Consider the following 20,514-nt stretch of genomic DNA (forward strand, 5'->3'; position numbering starts at 1 on the left):
GAAGAGTCGGACACGACTAAACGACTAAACAACAATATATGTGTGTGTGTATATATATATTTTATCGAATATTTTATCTTTTTGGGGGGGAATGTTGTGGGTTTGGTTTTTTTGCCAATATGCGGTATATAGGCAAAAAAATACACACACACACACATATATATACATAACTGCATATGTATATGTGTGTGTGTATACTCATACATACATATATACCGGTACATATGTATATATACGCTTAACCAGTGCTTTTTTTTTCTTAAAAAAATGTTTATGGGCGCTCTGATTTTGACTCAAGAAAATCACCATTTTATAGTTAAAATCAGGAAAAACAAATACAGTAAATGGACAAAAGTACAAAGATTCACAAAATGTTTAGGGGTATGCATCCCCCTGCGTCCCCCCCCAGAGAAGAAAAAAACAATGAGCCTAACCACCTCACACGAGGTTAGGCTGATATATAGCGTTGCTGTGGGTATTAAAAGAACAGGGAGAGAAAACCTGGTATGCCACCTTGCGCTCCTTAGAGAAGGGAAGGATATATAAATGTAATTGATAAGCAGTGGAATAAAAATAAATCAGGTAAGGCTTGACTGGCCCCATCCCTTCTTTTGTGTTTGTAAAAAATAAATAAATACATATACATATATCATTATCACATTTATATGCATGGGCGTAACCAGGATTTATGTTGGGGAAGGGTAGGCTTCATGTTAGGAGGGCAGAACGTCAGTTAAGTATTTGTCTTGATTTTTTTGGCTATGCCACCACGTTTTTATAATAATAATATAATAATAATTTATTATTTATACCCCGCCCATCTGGCTGGGTTTCCCCAGCCACTCTGGGCGGCTTCCAAAAGAATTTTTATATTTATAGTACTATTTATACTATACATTTATAGTCCTTCTAGTACTCCAGGGCAGCTTACCTGTGTGTTGGACTAGATGACCCTCTGGGGTCCCTTGCAACTCTACAATTCTGTGATTCTAAGTGAAAAACTGTAAGGCAAAAACCTGCCTAAACAAAAAGGGGCAGTTGTTTGCTGAGACTCCTGCCTTGGAGGGGTTTGGGCTTGTGGTCCCTTCAATTCTATTATTCTATTATCCCTGCTCATTTAATCCCAACAGCAACCCTGTTAGGTGGTTCCATGTGAGTTCCAAGGAGGAGTGGGGATTTGAACCCTGGTCTCTCCCAGGTCTTAGTTTAAGACTAACCACTATGATACACTGGCTCTCAGGTGTGACTGTGGGTGGGCAAGATGTCCCCACCCTCATTGAGCCTCTGATATACAGAAGTGCTCTGCTAAGGCAGCCTTCATCAGCCTGGAGCCCTCCAGATGTTTTGGACTACAACTCCCATCAGCCCCTGCCAGCATGAGTGCTGGCTGATGGGTGCTGCAGTCCCAAGACATCTGGAGGGCGTCAGTTGGTGAAGGCTGCCCTGAGGTACCATGGACCTAAGCCATTTCTTATTGAGGTCAGTGGCGTTTTTTTGTTCCTGTGAATTAGTGCAAGCGGATCTGTATATTATTTCCAGATGGTCAGAGTCTGAAATCAGTAGTTAGGATTTTGTGCTGTTTTCTCCCCCAGAACAGGGATTGGTAGCTGGCATCCTGTGGGCTGAATTTTCCCTGGCAGCCTTCTCTTTCTCTCTACACTTCTTGAAACAGCATGGAGAAAGGGAAAGAGGAAGACCTGAGCATGTGCGAGGATGGAACGTAGAGAAGGTAGAGGGGAGGAAGATCCGTAGCAATTCAGATAGTGTGAAGAAGAAATGAAGAGAGGAATGGTGGAGGGGGAGGGTGGGCTTTCTGGCAAGCCGTTTTGGGGATGGGGGGGTCTCCAGAAACCCCTTCAATGTGGTCTGCTCCAGGTGGCTAGATGCTATGGCCTGGGCAAAGATCTGATGACACTGGCAAGCCATATAAAAAAGGAGCCCTGCACTTCGTCCTGCAGAACATTGGCACTGATCCAACCCTCCCAGACAGTTATTTTCAGATCTTAATTAAGTAGCAACTGCTTTATGTCAGCAATATTTGCTTTTAGGATCAAATGATTTTATGCTTTACAATTGCTTGGGGGATTAAAGCAGACATGGGTTACATAAAATTTTGTGTAAGTTTTCTGAAGTCCGGGCATAAAAGGGTTGGCTTTCTGGCTAATGTTTATGCTGTACACATTCCTGAATTCTTAACTCAAGACTTCATCAGTTAGTGGACAGTCTTTTCCAAGGCATTTTGAAATTCTTCAAAACCTTTTCATTTCTACAACTCGGAGATGATCCATCTCAGTGCATCCTCACTGATCTTCCTAAATATCATATTTTTCACTGGGGCCGATACTGTGTTTGGTAATGCCAAGCCATGTTCTGCAATGGTAAGGTTTGCAATGTATTGCCTTGATAAGATTAAGGAAATCCTGCTTTCAACATGTTTTTGCTTCGGAGGGCTATTGTGTCTATAGAGTGCAGTTGTATTTCTATTGAAAAGACCCTGCTGAAACTATATTAATGCAACTAACATAGTAAATGCAGTTGCTTGCCTAGTTGAAAAGATAGACTGAAGTCTTTACTAAAGTTACTGAGAGTTTTGACATTAACATCTGTGAAGGCATGGCTTTTTATCAGGTCATTAATAAAAGTTGAACTTGGAGGCATACCTCTTCACAAATAGTAAATGGCCTTTGCAATTTTTGGATCGTCTTCTAAACACACATACACTACTGTAAATACAAAATAACATCATTTGTTTTTATTTTACTTGTGTCATGGGGCATTCTGATCCTGTATTGCAATACATCTAGAGGTTCTCAATGGGTTTGTGTAGAAAGTTTTGAAAAACATTTTTAAGGGAGGATTACATTTCAGTGTTGGGGGACGCGGGTGGCGCTGTGGGTAAAACCTCAGTGCCTAGGATTTGCCGATCGCATGGTCGGCGGTTCGAATCCCCGTGGCGGGGTGAGCTCCCGTCTTTCGGTCCCAGCTCCTGCCCACCTAGCAGTTCGAAAGCACCCCCAAGTGCAAGTAGATAAATAGGTACCACTTTATAGCGGGAAGGTAAATGGCGTTTCCGTGTGCTGCGCTGGTGCCGGCTCGCCAGAGCAGCTTCATCACACTGGCCACATGACCCGGAAGTGTCTCCGGACAGCGCTGGCCCCCGGCCTCTTAAGTGAGATGGGCGCACAACCCTAGAGTCGGACATGACTGCCCGTATGGGCAGGGGTACCTTTACCTTTACCTTTACATTTCAGTGTTATAATTTTCTGGCCATGTGTGTGTGTGTGTGTGTGTGTGTGTGTGTGTGTGAAAAACCCTAAAGTTCTAGGTTACTTAACCAACATCTGGTTATGTTATTGCTATTTTGTTGAGGGTCAGTTTGTAATTGATGCTAAAACCTTATACCCACGTACCTGGGAGTAAGCCCCATTTCACTTAATGTGAGTTACTTCTGTGTATACATGTATAGTAGGATTGCATGTAAGGCAATTTCTTGAGCTTCATTCTCACCTCAGTTCTCTAATTACTTAACACTGTTTAAAATCTGCATAGTTGGCTGCTTACAGTTCTTTGCCCTTAGTAATTGCTTTATTCTTATGATGTTGCTCCTGCCAGAAGGGGAAGATACTGTGGGAAAGAGCTGTAGCTCAGTTTGTTCATACCTTGTATACAAAAGGTCTCAAAAGGTCCATATCACCTCTAGGTAGCACTGAGGGGAAAAAAACAAGCCTGAAATTCTGGAGAGCTATTCTGTGTAGACCATGGGTAGGCAAACTAAGGCCCAGGGTCCGGATCTGACCCAATCACCTTCTAAATCCAGCCCACTGACGGTCTGGGAATCAGCCTGTTTTTACATGAGTAGAATGTGTGCTTTTATTTAAAATGCATTTCTGGGTTATTTGTGGGGCATAGGAATTTGCTCTCTTTTTTTCCTTTCCAAAATATAGTCTGGCCCCGCACAAGGTCTGAGGGACAGTGGACCGGCCCCCTGCTGAAAAAGTTTGCTGACCCCTGGTGTAGACAATACTAAGCTGTGTAGAACAATGGGCTAACTCAGTATAAGGCAACTTATAGGTTTTACTCCCTAGAGTGTTTAGGATTGTGGCCTTAAAGCAATAAATAAGTATATTTTGTTGGGGCTGCAGGAGAGCTGCGAAGAATACAGTCTAATCAAAACTATGAGCTGTGCTAACAGAATATTTCTTTATATGGGGAAGGAGAGGAATTTGAAGGAAATATTTGGAAAGCCAATGGCATTTTCTTCATTGCTTCAGGAAGTTCAACAGTTCAATATTTCCATTTTTAAAACCTCTCTCTTAACTTCTCATTTTTATGCTAAAATGGGAGCATTAAAACATCAGCATTTAATTTGTAAACTGGAAGGTACTGGCCATACAACCCTGTGACTGAAAAGTCACACCCTGTGCTTTTAAGCTCTGTACCCTTAATTCAACATCTGAGGGTTGGTTGTGGTTTTTTTCATCATTCAGTGAGGAGGAAAAAGCCCCCTTTTTTACTTTGTCAAGGGGCACTGTATTACGCCTTGTGCTCTGTGGCTGGGTTACATATTCCTGGAAATCACCTGGGTCAAACTGGGCAATACCCAATTATATAACTGCTGCAGAGATTTGCTGGCTCTTTTCTAAGCTGATCACATATTAAATAAGCATAAACGTGACAGTACTTTAGTCAGTATATATCACCCTGAATTTGGCTTGGTAACACTGACAGCCAGTGCAGCTTTTTGGTGCCATGTGCTCCTCTACACTGCCCCACTTAACAGCCTAGATTTCACATCTTCTGAACCATCTTATTCTGAGATGAAAATGTTTGCCATCTATTTAAATTCTTGATAATCAAGAGCCTGTTTTATCTACATTCTGTACAGATCTTTTCCCCCTTCTGTTTGGTATTCCAGGGTACTTTCGCCACAACCACTGTGGAAGAGGCAGCCAGTCCAGGAACAAAAAATAAATCTTCAGAAAATCCACAGGAGAAGAAAAAATGCCATGTTCCCTGTGATTTTCAAGCTAAAGTGTTAAGAGAAGAAAAACATTACATGTGTAGTATGTACTTTTGTATTTTAGAAACTCTTTCCTTTCATTCACTGTTGCAAGCTAACTTGGGATATTGCTAAAATGATACAATATTGAACTTATTTGTATTTCGCTCACAGTATGTTAAGTTTATTTATTAAAAATAAATATACTAACCTATTTTCACTATATTAAGAAATTTACATAAATGCAATTAAAATGCAACAACACTCAGCAAAGCTTCCTAAAAAGTAGATAAAAATAAGATAAAAATACATCATAAGTGTAAATCACAATTAAAACTGAGCAGAGTGCAAAACTAAAAGTTTAAAACTAAGGGAAACTCTGAACACACACATTTTAAAGCATTTGTTAAAGATCATTACTATCTCCACCTCATGAGTAACATGAGGGAAGGCATTTCAGAGGGTGGGTGCTACACTGAGAATGCCTACTTCCATGTTGTTGCTAAGTGGCAATCCACTGGTTATGGATCTTTGAAAATTCTTAACCAGGCATTGGCAAACTCGGCCCTCCAGATGTTTTGGGACTACAACTCCCATCATCCCTAGGTAACAGGACCAGTGGTCAGGGATGATGGGAGTTGTAGTCCCAAAACATCTGGAGGGCCGAGCTTGCCAATGCCTGTTCTTAACGATTGCCTTGGTCCATCCTGGGACTTCTAAGTACAGTGGTACCCCGCAAGACGAACGCCTCGCGAGACGAAAAACTCGCAAAACGAAAGGTTTTTTCGTTTTCGAGTTGCCTCGCAAGACGAATTTCCCTATGGGCTTGCTTCGCAAAACGAAGCTTGCCCAGGGACAGCGGGTCTTCTCTTTTGAAGCAAGGGGCGGCCGGGAGATCGCTTCTCCCCACCGCCCCTTGCTTCAAAAGAGGTCCGGGGGCAGCGGGAGCGCTTCCCGCTGCCCCCGGACCTCTTTTGAAGCAAGGGGCGGTGGGGAGAAGCGATCTCCCTGTGCTCCGAAGCCGGGTGGGGGGGTGGGAACACCTGCCCCAGCCACCCCGCTTCGGAACGCTGCTCCGAAGCGGGGTGGGGGGGCGGGAGCACCTGCCCCAGCCGCCGGGCTTCGTAGCGCTGCTGCGAAGCCGGGCGGGGGGTGGGAACACCTGCCCCAGCCACCCCGCTTCGGAACGCTGCTCCGAAGCGGGGTGGGGGGGGTGGGAGCACCTGCCCCAGCCGCCGGGCTTCGTAGCGCTGCTGCGAAGCCGGGCGGGGGGTGGGAACACCTGCCCCAGCCGCCGGGCTTCATAGCGCTGCTGCGAAGCCGGGCGGGGGGGGGGTTGGAACACCTGCCCCAGCCACCCCGCTTCGGAACGCTGCTCCGAAGCAGGGTGGGGGGGCGGGAGCACCTGCCCCAGCCGCCGGGCTTCGTAGCGCTGCTGCGAAGCCGGGCGGGGGGTGGGAACACCTGCCCCAGCCACCCCGCTTCGGAACGCTGCTCCGAAGCGGGGTGGGGGGGGCGGGAGCACCTGCCCCAGCCGCCGGGCTTCGTAGCGCTGCTGCGAAGCCGGGTGGGGGGGGTGGGGGGTGGGAACACCTGCCCCAGCCACCCCGCTTCGGAACGCTGCTCCGAAGCGGGGGGGGGGGGAGCACCTGCCCCAGCCGCCGGGCTTCGTAGCGCTGCTGCGAAGCCGGGCGGGGGGTGGGAACACCTGCCCCAGCCACCCCGCTTCGGAACGCTGCTCCGAAGCGGGGTGGGGGGGGGCGGGAGCACCTGCCCCAGCCGCCGGGCTTCGTAGCGCTGCTGCGAAGCCGGGTGGGGGGGTGGGAACACCTTCTGAAGGCGGGCGGGGGGCGAAAGTCTTTGTCCCCCCCTGCCTGCCTTCCCAGGGGCTTTTAAATCGCCCCGGACAGCGGAGAAGTCCTCCGCTGTCCGGGGCGATTTTAAAATGCCGCCCGCCAGCATTTTAAGATCGCCCGGACAGCGGAGAAGACCTCCGCTGTCCCGGGGTTTTTTAAAATGCTGGGGGTGAGAAGAAAAGCCCTTGTCCACCCCCCCAGCCTTCAGAAGAGGTCCGGGGACAGACTGTCCCCGGACCTGGTCTGAAGGCGGTTTCCCTAGGAACGCATTAATTGATTTTCAATGTATTCCTATGGGAAACCGTGCATCGCAAGACGAAAAAACCGCAAGACGAAGAGACTTGCGGAACGAATTAATTTCGTCTTGCGAGGCACCACTGTATCCTGATCCCAAGTTGTTTAGGATTTAAATATCAATAGCAAAACTCAGAACTTGATTTGGTTGTCAATAGGCAGCTAGTGCAGCTCATTCACTCAACACAGGTGTAATATATCTAAAGCTCCATGGGGTTGGTTGAGCACAGGGTGAAACAGTTCTAAACCTAGTAGGCTGAAAATTTCCACATTTGTAATATAAATACTTCATTTACTGCTGCAACTCTGGTTTGTTTCAGGAATTTTCTGCATCTACAAATGCAGACATTGATGTTAAGTGGTATGAACATGCAAAACTTGCCTTATTCCGGCTGTTGATCCACCCAGCTCAGTCCTGTCTGCTCTGACTGGCAGTAGTTCTTCAGGTTATCCTGACAGATGACTTCCTTAGCCCTGCTTATTGCCATTCTTTGAACTGGAGATACAAGGGACTGAGGTATCATCATCTCCCCCAGCACCTTAAAACACTAAGCAATTTGATTCAAACCCACAAATCATCCAAATCCCACTTTTACAAAAAAGCCGATTTAGGGCCTAACTGTGTGTGACGCTAACGAAGTGCTGAGTAATCATGTTGGCTTAGAAAACAAAGAAACAAACAAACATGGAGAAGCAGAGATTGTTTTCAACTTCACAATGTGCAAGGAGAGGTGGTTTGAGGTTTCTCTCCCCAGCTGTGATCTCAGTAAATGTCTTCATACCACCATTATCTTTAGAAAGAGGAAAGTTCCCACTGATGTGAATGGGAGTTCCAACCTACTGTCAATTACTATGGCAGCGAGTTTGAGGAAGTCCACAGCTGGGGAGGGAAGGTTTAAACCTGCTGCAGCACTGCAGTGCTGATTGCTGTTTGTCCCCTGTGCCTGGCATTTAATTAAAAAGAAACCAACAACCTGATTGCTAATCACACAGATAGTTAGCACCACAGTTGTTAGCATCACATGTAGTCAGGCTTTTACCCTGCTTGAAATATTACCACACAACGCTAATTGCTGAAGAAAGCTCTGTTATGGGTCATTGCATTATTTCAGTAACTTTTTAAATGACTGACGGTCTGTTTGCTTAAAGGGAACTTGCAGAATTCTCTAGTTGAATATGCAAGAAGTACCAAGAAGATGATACGGAACATGATGGAAGATCACCAGTCTTCTCTCGATTATCTTTCCGATCAGGTATCAGTTATTATTTGCAGAATGCATTTGTTTCTGTACAGGACTAATTCTACTGAATGATCTTAATTCAGCTGAACTAAATGTCAAAATCCAGTTTACAAACATAGTGAGCGCATGTCATAAAAACAGTTTGTCTTGCAACAGCAAGTATTTGGTTATTGTTTTCTGCATTGGGAAGAAACTACTGATTTCTTACAGTGCCACAAACACCATTTTGAGTAGATATGAGGGAGCCATTAAGGTCAGCAAATATATTGTTAGCTTTTTATGTAGGACCCTCCTCAGATTTATTCTGTATGAGTCAGTGAATAGGTGGGAAATGGCAGCTGTATTCTTAAAAATATGAATAATAAACCGTGTGCATGAGCTAGCTGAAGTTAAGCATTCTTCAGTCATATTGATTTTACTAGGAGATACTTAGGCTATTGTCCTCAGCTTAATTTCTAACTCCTGCTGAGCTCAGTGTTACTTCCTTCTGAGAAGTTTTTCTTAGGATTGCTCTACATAAAACATGCTCAATTGACCAAAATCAATGGGGTGTGCCACCAGATGTATATTCAGTATATTCAGGATATTTACTCAGAATTAAGCCCCATTTAGTAATTTTTCTTGGGATTGTAGAAGTACCTAATTTGGGCTGAATTACATCCCATGTTAATGTTTGTTTCAAGGTTATGAATAAAAGAAAAGAAAAGAGGCAATGCTGGGCTCCCCTGAACATTAAGAATGGTTGAAAGTTTTTCTTGTGATCACACAGGTCAATGAACTGATGAGTCGGGTTATGATTTTAAACACAGAACTATCTAGAAAACCAATTGATGTATTTCCTCATCGAGCTGTTCAGTCTCACGGTAAATACTTTTTGCTTCCTGACTTTTTCCATTTCTCTTCTTGCTCCGTAACTCCTCCTGGTACGGCAGTGGTACAAATAAGAAAGATTGGGGGTGGGGGAGTGGTTTGCCATTACTGATTTTGCAAAAACAAAAGTGTTTATTGATCATTTCATTGTTGTATTCTTTTTGTAAGTTGCTTTGAGAGTTTTTTTTAATAAACGGTATATAAATTTTATGAAATAAGAGCAATAATAATAATTAATAAGAAGTAATAAATTACTTTTCTTTTCTATCCACCTGATTGGATATGAAGGGGAAAGACAGAAGTCGCTCCTTGTATTCAAATACATGCCAGTGTGGACTACTCAAGTCTAATGCAAATGGGAAAATGCAGATTAACAGCTACATTATGCTCAAATGTGGGTAAACTAATTCTTTGGAATGGTACAATAATCTATGGGTCAAAAGACATGTTGCACTGCAATCAGGTGCAACTAATGTGTGTATGTGTGTGCATGCTTAACCTTTACCTACCAGTCACTTTGCCTAAAAGCCTGCGTTCCCTGTTCTTGTTTATATTCATATGGGTCCGAAACCTTGGCAGAGAGTCAAAGCCAGGGGGAGGCAGTTCAGGGGGAAAGTGACTGTCAGAGAAAAGGTTAATTCTGTTTCCTTTTTACAAAGTTGAACCTGAACTTCCTCTGGTAATGTTGTCTGCCAGGCTTGGATTGTAGCGATATTAAAGATACCATTGGCTCTGTTACAAAAACTCCAAGCGGTCTCTACATAATCCATCCAGAAGGATCAAGTTATCCCTTTGAGGTAATACAGATTTTTCATTTTTACTGTTTGCTTAGATTGTTGTTTCCCCCCTCTTCTTATGGCTGCATTAAAGCAGTCCCTGTCACTTTAGCAGTGGTTTTAACACTTTCCAAGCCGCCGCCAACTGCCAATATTTTAAATCTTATATGGGGGGGGGGGGTCAGTTTGTTCAACTGGAAGTACTGTAACTTAGAGGAGAGGAAACATAGTCACTGAAATGTACTGACTGTAGCATGAAACATTGGGAAGCAGATGAGTACAATGCGGCTGATTCACTATTTTTCATAGGCATTTCAAGTACCCTTTCCCCCCAAACTAAAAACTAGCAGGTGTGGCTCAACTCCCATAGGAAAGAATAGCAATGTTGGCACTAAGTATAATAATTTTTATAGCATGTCAGCAGTCTTCGAAGTCTTAGGCAATCCTCTTGCTTGTAATTTTTCCCAGCTAACAAACACCCTGAGAGACTACAGCTCTTGGGAAGCTTAGATGGCTGTACCATTTGAGCATCATGGTTTAGTCTGGCGAAGGGAGAACTGCCACTTTCCTACAGACGAAAAGCTTACCTTGTGAGACTGACAGCTCATTAGCTATGCCAACTTGTTTTTCTTTGAGCAGTATTCCAAGCGCTCAGAGCTATCACTAGCAGTAGGTGGAAGAGCAGATATAGGGGTCCCAGAAATACCTAGGAGTAGCACACAACTACCCCAAGGAGCAGTCTTTGACTTCCTCTGATGTTCCCTAGCTGACATACTGAATCATTGGTCCATGTAGTTTAGTCCTGAGTGACTACCCAGTTGGTATTGGTTCTGCAGGGTTTCAGACAGGAGTCTTTCCAAGTCCTTCCTGGAGATGTGCAGGATTGAACTTTTGCATGCAAAGCAGGTGTTCTGCCACAGAACTCCAGCCTTTTACTGTATGCCCACACAAATATAGGGGAAGACTAGGTCTGCTTATGGGAGCAAAAAATGCATTGTGTAAATTAGTGTCTTCGAAATTGAGGAGGCTTAATTATTTAACTGTGTTTGATATAACTTTGCTGATCTTTCACTGAATTGCAGAATAACAGTAAATGAAATACTAGTGATGCTTGTAAGAAAACGCTGAATTCATTTACAAATGCCAACAAGACAGAACACCCATTTGTCACAGCGCGAAGCTCTTTCTCTCCTTTTGTGTAGTCGACAAGAAAAATAATAAATACCAATGTGACATATCTTTTATATGACACTTTAACAATAAAGATAAAGTGGCTGCCAAGGCTGCGTTCACAACCCCAGGATGGATAAACATGTCAGTTTCGGTTTCATATTTTTCCCACCCCCCGCCCGGCTTCGTAGAGGTCCGAGACCTCTTTTGAAGCAAGCAGCTGCGGGGAGAAGCGCAGCCGCTTGCTTCAAAAGAGGTCCGGGGGCAGCGGGAGCGCTTCCCGCTGCCCCCGGACCTCTTTTGAAGCAAGGGGCGGTGGGGAGAAGCGATCTCCCGGCCACCCCTTGCTTCAAAAGAGAAGACCCGCTGTCCCCGGGGCAAGCTTCGTTTTGCGAAGCAAGCCCATAGGGAAATTCGTCTTGCGAGGCAACTTGAAAACGAAAAAACCTTTCGTTTTGCGAGTTTTTCGTCTCGCGAGGCGTTCGTCTTGCGGGGTACCACTGTATTTTGTTTTCACTTATATATGCATTTATATGCACATATGAATTTTTGTACAGATTACTTGGCAGGAGAGCTGCATTGCAAAATTCTAAGAAGTGCAGATTTTGAAGGATAACTGTGTTTCACTTCTCATAGTGTTTTGGAAAGTGCGAATTAACAGAATTGAATTTCTCCTCAACCCCTATGGGAGACAGAAGAAAGGGTTTAACATGGGGCTTTGCTTCTTAGCTGCACTATGATTTTGAAAATCAAGAATGCAGTCACAGCAGTGCACAGAATACTGTTCCAGAGATCGGAACTGACCTGCCAAACAAACGCTCCCTCTTGGGATCAGTCTTGGGATCGTTGCTTTTGCCAGATCAGCCTTGTGTGACCAATAAAGACTTAAGAAAATGTGCTTTTGATTGTGCACTCCAGATCCTAAATTGGAGGACTGTGTAGCGGGAACACAAGGAATAAAAGGTGGGCAAGTGTTTACAGGCTAAAGGAGTACCTACAGAGTTACTATTACTCAGAACTCACAATTAACTGAACTTTTAAAAGGTCTCTTTACAGAAACTCTAGCTAACTTCTCATTGGTATAAACCTGGCACTATAAATGGCAGGTTGGAAAGAAAATCCTTACGCAAGAACGGGGGTGGTCTCTTTCCCATGGCCATTGTAGTGGCAGTGTCACAATCAGGGATGGAAGGTTCTGTCAATTCTGGTTCTCTCTGTTTCTGTTTCTGTTTTATATTCAGTTTTGACTAATGTACATATTTTTGCAAGCAATGTATTTTAGTATGTTATTTTCAGTGATATTCTATTATTTATTGAATTTACATACCGCCCTATACCCAGAGGTCTCAGGGTGGTTCACGGAATAAAATCAAAATATAAAACCACAAAATACATAATCAAAATAAAAACAACAACCCAATACCCCCCAAAAAAATCTCATTTTAAAAGAGCATAGGATGTCAATCAAATGCACACTATAGTTAAAATATCCATATATATTTTTTGTTCACATTGCTTGGTTGAATTGCAAAATTCGGATAAGTGCAAATTTTGAATGATCCTGTGTTTTGATTCACATATTATTTCAGAAAGTGCAAATTTTGTAGATTTGGGTTTAAATGCATACTGAATCAAATTTCTCCTCCATCCCTAGTCACAACCAATCTAAAGCTTTTTGAAGCAGATACTAAGATAGTCCTCTAGGAGCTTTGGGGGGGGGGAGAGTTCTTCTCTCACAACTGCATCATAGGGCAAATTATGGTGCCCTGATGTTGGTGATGTTGCCATTGTGGGTGTCCTGGAAGCAAGCAAGGTGGGGAGAAGCGGGGAGCTCATCCCCACACCCCTTGCTTTGCCACCTAGGCTGTAGTCAGGACATGTTGAGTGAGCGACAGGTTGTCAAACCAGTCTTACTCCCTCCCAACTTTGTAGGCGTGTTGCACTCAAGAAGCAAAAGTGGACAGAGTGACAAATGTAAATTTTACTTTTGGTACAGGTAGTTTTACACACATACACACACACACACACACACACACACACACACACACACATCCCTTTATCTTCCATCCAGGGAAGCAAGAGGCAGTATTAGACTACAAGGACACATTACAGCCAGGAAAAACATTCAAGGAGGGTGTGAACAGAGATGATAAAGGGCATAGCCTGGGAAGAGTGGGTGTGGGTAAGGAGAGGGTTTAGTCTAAGAGGAGTCCCACATCTGGCCCCCAGGCTTGATTCCTCACCCCCGATTCAATCTAACATTGTGGCCTGAAAAGAAAATGCTTAACATTGACAGTATCATTCCCATGGTGTTTTGTTTTTTAAAATCCTTACTTCAATTTTGTGCTTGCAGGAGTTAAATATATAAATCATGAAATAGTTTAGCATGCACTGGAGGATACTTTTGAAATAACTAAGATAATTAACTTCCATATTTCCTTCTTTTTTAAAAATAAAAACCTTTCCAGTGTTTAGGAATGACTGCCAATGTCTACAGAAGTTGAAGTCATCAAATAAGTAAAAATGTTTGCTTATGACACTGGCCGGAGATCAAGAACTAATGGAAAAACATGGTTATAGGATGTGTAGCAACTAAGGAGGAGGTTAAAACTGAAAATAAAATTAGGATTTTGAATTTCGGAGGGGGCCAGATGAAGACACTTCAGAACAGAGAAGGGAGAGGTGCAGAAAAGTCTGACAGCTCACTCTTGAATAGAAGTTAAATTGCAAAAAAAGGAAAGGAGTTGCCTGCTAGAGGCCATTCACATGGAAAGCACACCTAATTCAATTGGAAACAGCATACACAAATGGGTGCCACATGTATGTCCCTCATTTCTGGTTGGTCTAGTTATCAGGACTGTGTACCTTTGCAAAAGCTGATATCCACCCACCAAGCTATTTGGGAGAGGGCTGGATTTGGTCCAAACATCTCTCTCTTTCTCTTTCTCTCACACACTGTTAAAATACCCTTGCTCCGTTTATATATAACTATAGCAAAGTTATCGACAGAGGACATCTAAAAAAGAAAATAAAGAAATTAGCTTTGAATCTATACGCTCATTGACTAATAATTTGACTCTAAGCCCCAGGTATGCATGCCAAAGGTGCAATCCCTGCAAGCTTCAGAAAAGCTATTTTCTTTCTTACATATACAGTGGTACCTCGCAAGACGAATGCCTCGCAAGACAAAAAACTCGCTAGACGAAAGGTTTTTTCGTCCGCGATTTGCCTCGCAAGACGAATTTCCCTATGGGCTTGCTTCGCAAGACGAAAACGTCTTGCGACTTTGTTAAGCCGTTTAAACCGTGCTTCGCAAGACGAAAAATTTGCTAGATGGCAAAACTCGCGGAACGAATTAATTTCGTCTTGCGAGGCACCACTGTACGTATACGTATACATACATACATACATACATACATATAAATAGATATGTGTGTGTCCTGTGTTGATAACATTGCTGCACCTAGCTTGAACAAATTATTTCCAAGAATTTTTCCAAGACCTCTTTAAAGGGAAGAGAAAATGAGAAGAATTAGTGAACTCACTGTGAAAAACTGAAAGCCAATCTTTGTAGAAATCCATATTGTGTTCAAATGTTAGTGTTTGCTTAATTTGGCCAGGGTGTGTGTGTGTGTGTGCGTGCGGTGGGAATTTGCCAGCTTCTTTACAAAAAGATTTCACCACCATCATCTATATACGTTTCAGGTATTGTGTGGGATGGATTTTCGAGGAGGGGGCTGGACAGTGATCCAGAAGAGAACTGAGGGGCTCGTTGAATTTCAGAGAACATGGTCTGACTATATGAATGGATTTGGTGACCTTGAAGGTAGCAATTTGTTATTTGTTAGGGCCTTTTCTAGTTACTCCAGCCCAGCATACAAATTTGGTGTGTCCATGTTTGTTTTTGTTATCATATTTATATCCCTCCCTTTCCTTCAAGGAGCTCAAGGTGACACACATGGTTGTCCCCTTCCCATTTTATCCTTTCAACAACCCGGTGAGGTAGATTCTTCTTATTGGGTCGGCCAGGGGCATGGACGACCCCCAAGCGAACAATAGGAATGTTTCCAGCCTGTCCCTCCCCTCAGCGTGCAGCTCTAGGGAGTTCCGACAGCCTTCCCCAACAATTTATAGTGACTCACGTCTTGGAGACATTGAGCACACATCCAGAGTCCAGCAGAGATAAAGCGCAGTCAGAGCTAGGCTGGGGTTGTGAGCACGAAGCTCCTTTATTAAGCATAAGGCAGAACCAAAGAAAACATGTCTCCTCTCTCTGATCTTCCTCGGAGAGAAGTCAGAAATGAAAGCAACAACAAACGGAAACAGAGTACAGTAAACATCCACTCCCGTGATTCCAACAGTTGGTGCTGGAATGCATAACACAGACATGTGATGAACCAATCCTACACAATATCTGCACAGTGAGAGGAATAGAAACCCAACACGTCTGAGAGTTAATAAGAGTGGAGGTCCTGAGCTGTATACCTATGGGAAGTGGGGTATGATTTATAATGGGCCAGGGCTCTGATAGGAACGCCTGTCATATCACCTGGAAATTCCCCCCCCAGCTGCTTGGAAACTCAATGGATCCATTGGCCTCCAAGGGCAGAGCATCCTAATGGAATCATATCAAGCACAATACACTGATATTTCCCACTTCGTGTACTGAGCATTTCCCACATCTGGGGTGACTGAGGGAGCAGATTGTTGTTCAACTGAACCTATACGTGAAGTTTCAGATCATTGTTTTGTTATGGTAGAAAAACTAAATAGATCAGATTGATTATGTAGCTAGTTTAATTCTATCAATATATAATTGTTTTTTAACAATTGTTTTAATAATAGTTTTTTCTGTGTTTTTAACGGTTCTCATTTTTATCTGTAAGCTGCCTTGTGTGTGTGTCAGAGGAAAAAGCCGGGGTATAAATCAATAATTAAACATAGCTTCCTTTAACTGGTTCAGGATTAATAGCAAACAGATTGAAGGTGTGTGTGTGGGGGGGGGGAGGGATAAATCTTCACTTCTGTTCTTTTAGAGTTTTATTTTAATTCTGTTTACAGGGGAATTTTGGCTCGGCCTCCGAAATATTTTCCACATAGCAAACCAGAAAACAGCCAGCTTCATGCTTTATGTGGGCTTGGAGGCTGAAGATGACACGTATGCATACGCATCGTATGACAGTTTTTGGTTAGAGGATGAAGCGTGCTCTTTTAAAATACATTTAGGACGTTACTCTGGAAATGCCGGTAAGACTCAGACGGGAGCAGCAGTCTAGCTTTAAAATGATAGGCTCTGCAAATGTGAAAATAGGGTGGCAAGTCAACAAATATAGACAATAAACTATAGAACATCTGCCAGGAGCTCCTGTGTCTTGGCTGGAGCAAGTATCATGGTTTCAGAGGCACATTTTCCAAACTCTGAGATCACCGACGTTGTCATGGCCAAGGTACTCAGCTCCCATATTACACATTATGGCTGCTTATGTGAACTGCCTCGGGAACCTTTTGCTGAGAGATGGTGTGTAAATCTGGAAAGGGAATAATTTAATTGACACTGGGGACACTGGAAGGGATTGCATGGGAACCCCCCACAGTTTACTGTATGTCTTTCTAGTAATGTAAGACTACATGTGTATATAGACAATTGTGAGCATCCATAATGTAGGACAGCCTTTGCCAACCTGACGTTATCCAGATGTTTTGGACTACAGTTTTCATCATTCCTGCTGATCATTGGCCACGTGGCTGGGGCTGATGGGAGTTAGGGTGCCAGGTTGTGGAAAGCTAATATAGGCCAAGAATTGGAGCAAGCTGTGTTGCAAGCAGTTGCTAAAACTAGGATTCAGCCACCATTACTAATCCCTTGTTTGTTTCTTAGAGGAAAAGATAACTGAGATTTTACTGATAGCATGGAGCTAGGCAGGGGGTTGGACTCGATGGCCCTTGTGGTCTCTTCCAACTCTATGATTCTATGATTCTAGGTGGTAAGGCAGTGTATTAGGCCAGCTATTTCAGAATAATCTAAGTCAAAACCTTACACACAGTTTAGTTAATAGGCAGAATGATTTCAAGGCAAGTGAAGAGTTTACTTAAAGTCTTCTTTAAGACTCCACTGATTATGTTTTTGGGCCAGTCTAGAAGCCATAGGTGTTGCTGGGAGACTAGAGCAAACAAGTTGAGGCAGTCAAAGTCAAGCTGTGTATATTTTGATACTTAGCCACAGAAAGCCAGCTCATACTACAAGGGTAGTGTGTGAATTCTGGAAAAAGTTCCTGCTTAGGCTGTGGGAGTCCTCCAGTAGAAGAGTATTTGGTAGATGTTTCATAGGCACAAAGAGCTTTTCGGTGACATCACACATACTTCGCTCACAGCAGAAGTAAAAGTCAGTGTTAGATAATTCAACAGGCCACAGAAAAGAAAGTTGCCCTATAAATCTGCTTCCAGATATTGCTGCTAGGAGCAATTCATGAATGAAGCACTTCCTATTGTGTCTATTTAAGTGTACTATAGATTAGCAGAGACTATTTCCCATCCTCTGCCTGAATCTGTGACGTGTGGAAGAAGTGCAGGAGAATGACAATTTATGTAAGAACATCACTCAAGGTCATCATAAGAGTGTTCTGGGCTGGGCCAATGGCCCATCTAGCCCAGCATCCTGCTCTCACAGTGGCCAAGATGCCTAGGGGAAGCAACAGCACTCTGCCCACCTGCAGTTTCCAGCAATTGGTATTCACAAGCATTACTGCCTTCATGGTTACTAGCTAGTAAGTATGTGGGGCCCAAGTTAGTCAGGACCTGCACTGTTAAATGCTTAATTCAGATGTGTTTAATTACTTTCCCCTATTTTTTGGTTCCTATAATTTAGGTGATGCATTTCGGGGATACAGAAAACAAGACAACCAGAACACGTTACCTTTTAGTACATTTGATATGGACAATGATGGCTGCAATCCAGCCTGCTCTCTCCAGGAGCAGCCCGTGAAGAGCTGCAGTAACTTTAGTGAGAAAACAGGCTGGTGGTTCAGCCAGTGCGGTCTTGCAAATCTCAATGGTGTTCACCGGGTCACAAGGAGGATGCTGGCAACGGGGATTCGGTGGGAAACCTGGACAGTGAATGACAAACCAGTCAAAATTAGATCGGTTTCAATGAAAATCAGAAGAACATATTTCAAATAACGGAACAATGCATGAAATTAGGCTGTCTGGTAGCTCATTTCAGACTGTAGCACGCAAAGTTTTAGTTTAGCAGTCCATTTCTAGAAATGTTAGAGGCATTTTGCACACCTTACTTTGCAACAGCACTTTCCAGCACAACATAATTATAATCCCACTATGTTGTAGCTTCTTTTCTAATAGTTTCACTAAATACCTGGATGCCATTATTGGCTTAATCACGATGCCTTAAGCATCGATCTCTACAATTCCAGCTTGGTCGGCGTTGCCAATTGAGCCTTCTTTATCTTTAAAATGAGTCAACATAACTTAACATCTAGGATGTCATCCTAAGGGAAAAGGTTTGGAAGAAAGGGGGAGGCAGAAGGAGAGCATCTGCTTTGCATGCAGAAGGTCCCCTGTTCAATCCTTGCCATCTCAGGTGGGACTGGAAAAGCCTCTCTGCCTGAAACCCTGGAGAGCTACTGCCAGGAAGTTTAGACAATACTGAATGGCATGGACCAGTGCCCTGACTGGGTTATAATGCAGCTTCCTGTGTTCTTGGTATATACAAACCTGACTGTTGGCATTTGGGGATCTGATTTGGAAGGGAATCTTACCCACTGAAGAGTGATATGTGCCTGTTTTCCTCAGGCAGTGAGGCAACAGGGAGAAGGAGGTGTGAGTTGGGTAGAAGCCACTTTTCTTCTGAGGTGGCATATCAGGTACATGCATATTTATTCACAGAAAAGAAATCTGTTCGCTGGTACCACACTTATTTTACCATTGTGCCAGATAGACTCAGATAATAGGAAATGTGCTTTAATTGGCCCCTTTGGGGCTAATTTCAGCCCCGGGAAAGGAAACCAATAAGGCTATTTCTCTCTTCTGGAAAGAAAATAAAAAGGAATCACTTAAGGGGTGGTGGAGGGTATTTTTTTATTGTGCATCATAAAATTTCCTTCACAAAAATTTCTGAAGCACTTACTTTTCAAAGATATACGGCTAAAATGGGCACACTTTTTCTGAGTATTGACAGAACATGAATATTATTTCATTGTTTAAAATGCCCAGGTATTTGCTTATATCCATAAAATTATGTCTCTTATCTTCCAAAAGGTACCACCAATTTGTTTAGGATTTTTGCCCCCGAGATATATGAATAAAACAGATGGTTGTTTTTTTTAAAAAAATCATTGACGTTAGGAGCACTGATAGGGTTCATACAGAGTGCTAAGCCACCACGCTGTTATTTTATATAATTATGCAAAATGATAGGGCTTGCTTTTCACATCATTATTTTCTGAAGTATAAAACAACTTGCTGTGATTTGATTGAATGTTTTCCAGCAGGAAGGAATATTAACATTGTTCCCAATGTCTTTCTTTTTTTAAAAAATGGTTTTTTGTGTTTGAAACTTCTGTTTTGTGGAAATCTTAATTATAATAATAAAGTAATTTAGCATATGTTCCTGTTTCTTCTCTTCCCCCACTCTCTGGGCAGTGTTGAGTCACACAACCCATGTTTGAGCAAATTTTTTTGTGGGGGGGATTTCCTGACTTTCTCTGTGGGTATGGGGTGTTAACGAAGGGGTAGTACCTCTGGTGGGGAACACATTGTGCTCCTTCAGGGGTAGCTTGTCCACCCTTGGGCACCACCTTGCTACTTAGCTCTCACCTGTGGCTCTTAGATGCTGTCAGCATGAGACAGCGGACACACCCTCTGAAATGGCTTTGGCTGGCCGGCTAAACCAGGTGAGGGTAGCAGATGGGTCTCAAACCCTCCATGAGTTAGGGACTTCCCCTGCATGCAGACACAGGTGAATTGAGCGGACAAGACCAATAGTGGGTCCAGTGGTCATGAAGGCAGTTTCTGCACATTCTGTAGAGAGAAATGAGGGGCAGATGGGGCTCATCAACCTGGGAAGGTATCCCATCTAGGAGAAGGAAAACTCTGATCCTCAACCTCTGCTGCCTTGTGGGATATATCTTCTGGAGAACAAAAGGCTATGGGAAAAATATGTACCCTCTGCCTTGCTGGACATCTTTGGGAGAAGAAAAGGCTAAGGAGTAAACCATACACAATTCCGGAGTGCAGTCCCTGACAATTGGATGGTGCCATGTATGCCTCCTTCTGGCAACTCCAGCCAAGCTGGT

General features: G+C 43.4%; 1 protein-coding gene across 1 annotated transcript; it reads left to right on the forward strand.

Moving 5' to 3' along the window:
• The first annotated feature begins 1,812 nt into the window (after nt 1-1,812).
• ANGPTL5 (angiopoietin like 5) lies at nt 1,813-19,824 on the forward strand. The gene is made up of 8 exons (XM_081196923.1): nt 1,813-2,378; nt 4,916-5,063; nt 8,299-8,402; nt 9,160-9,253; nt 9,957-10,057; nt 14,912-15,032; nt 16,268-16,453; nt 18,072-19,824. Exons 1-8 carry the CDS (start codon nt 2,280-2,282, stop codon nt 18,380-18,382), a joined length of 1,164 nt encoding a protein of 387 aa, XP_081053049.1. The 5' UTR covers nt 1,813-2,279; the 3' UTR covers nt 18,383-19,824.
• Nucleotides 19,825-20,514: the final 690 nt, after the last annotated feature.

The sequence above is a fragment of the Podarcis bocagei genome (assembly GCF_964188305.1).
Source record: "Podarcis bocagei genome assembly, chromosome: 6".
Lineage (NCBI taxonomy): Eukaryota > Metazoa > Chordata > Lepidosauria > Squamata > Lacertidae > Podarcis > Podarcis bocagei.

Coding starts and splice junctions, on each gene's coding strand:
- ANGPTL5 (XM_081196923.1), top strand. CDS start 2,280: ATGATCCATCTCAGTGCATCCTCACTGATCTTCCTAAATATCATATTT. Junction 15,033..16,267: donor TGGATTTGGTGACCTTGAAG/GTAGCAATTTGT, acceptor TTCTGTTTACAG/GGGAATTTTGGCTCGGCCTC. Junction 16,454..18,071: donor ACGTTACTCTGGAAATGCCG/GTAAGACTCAGA, acceptor CCTATAATTTAG/GTGATGCATTTCGGGGATAC.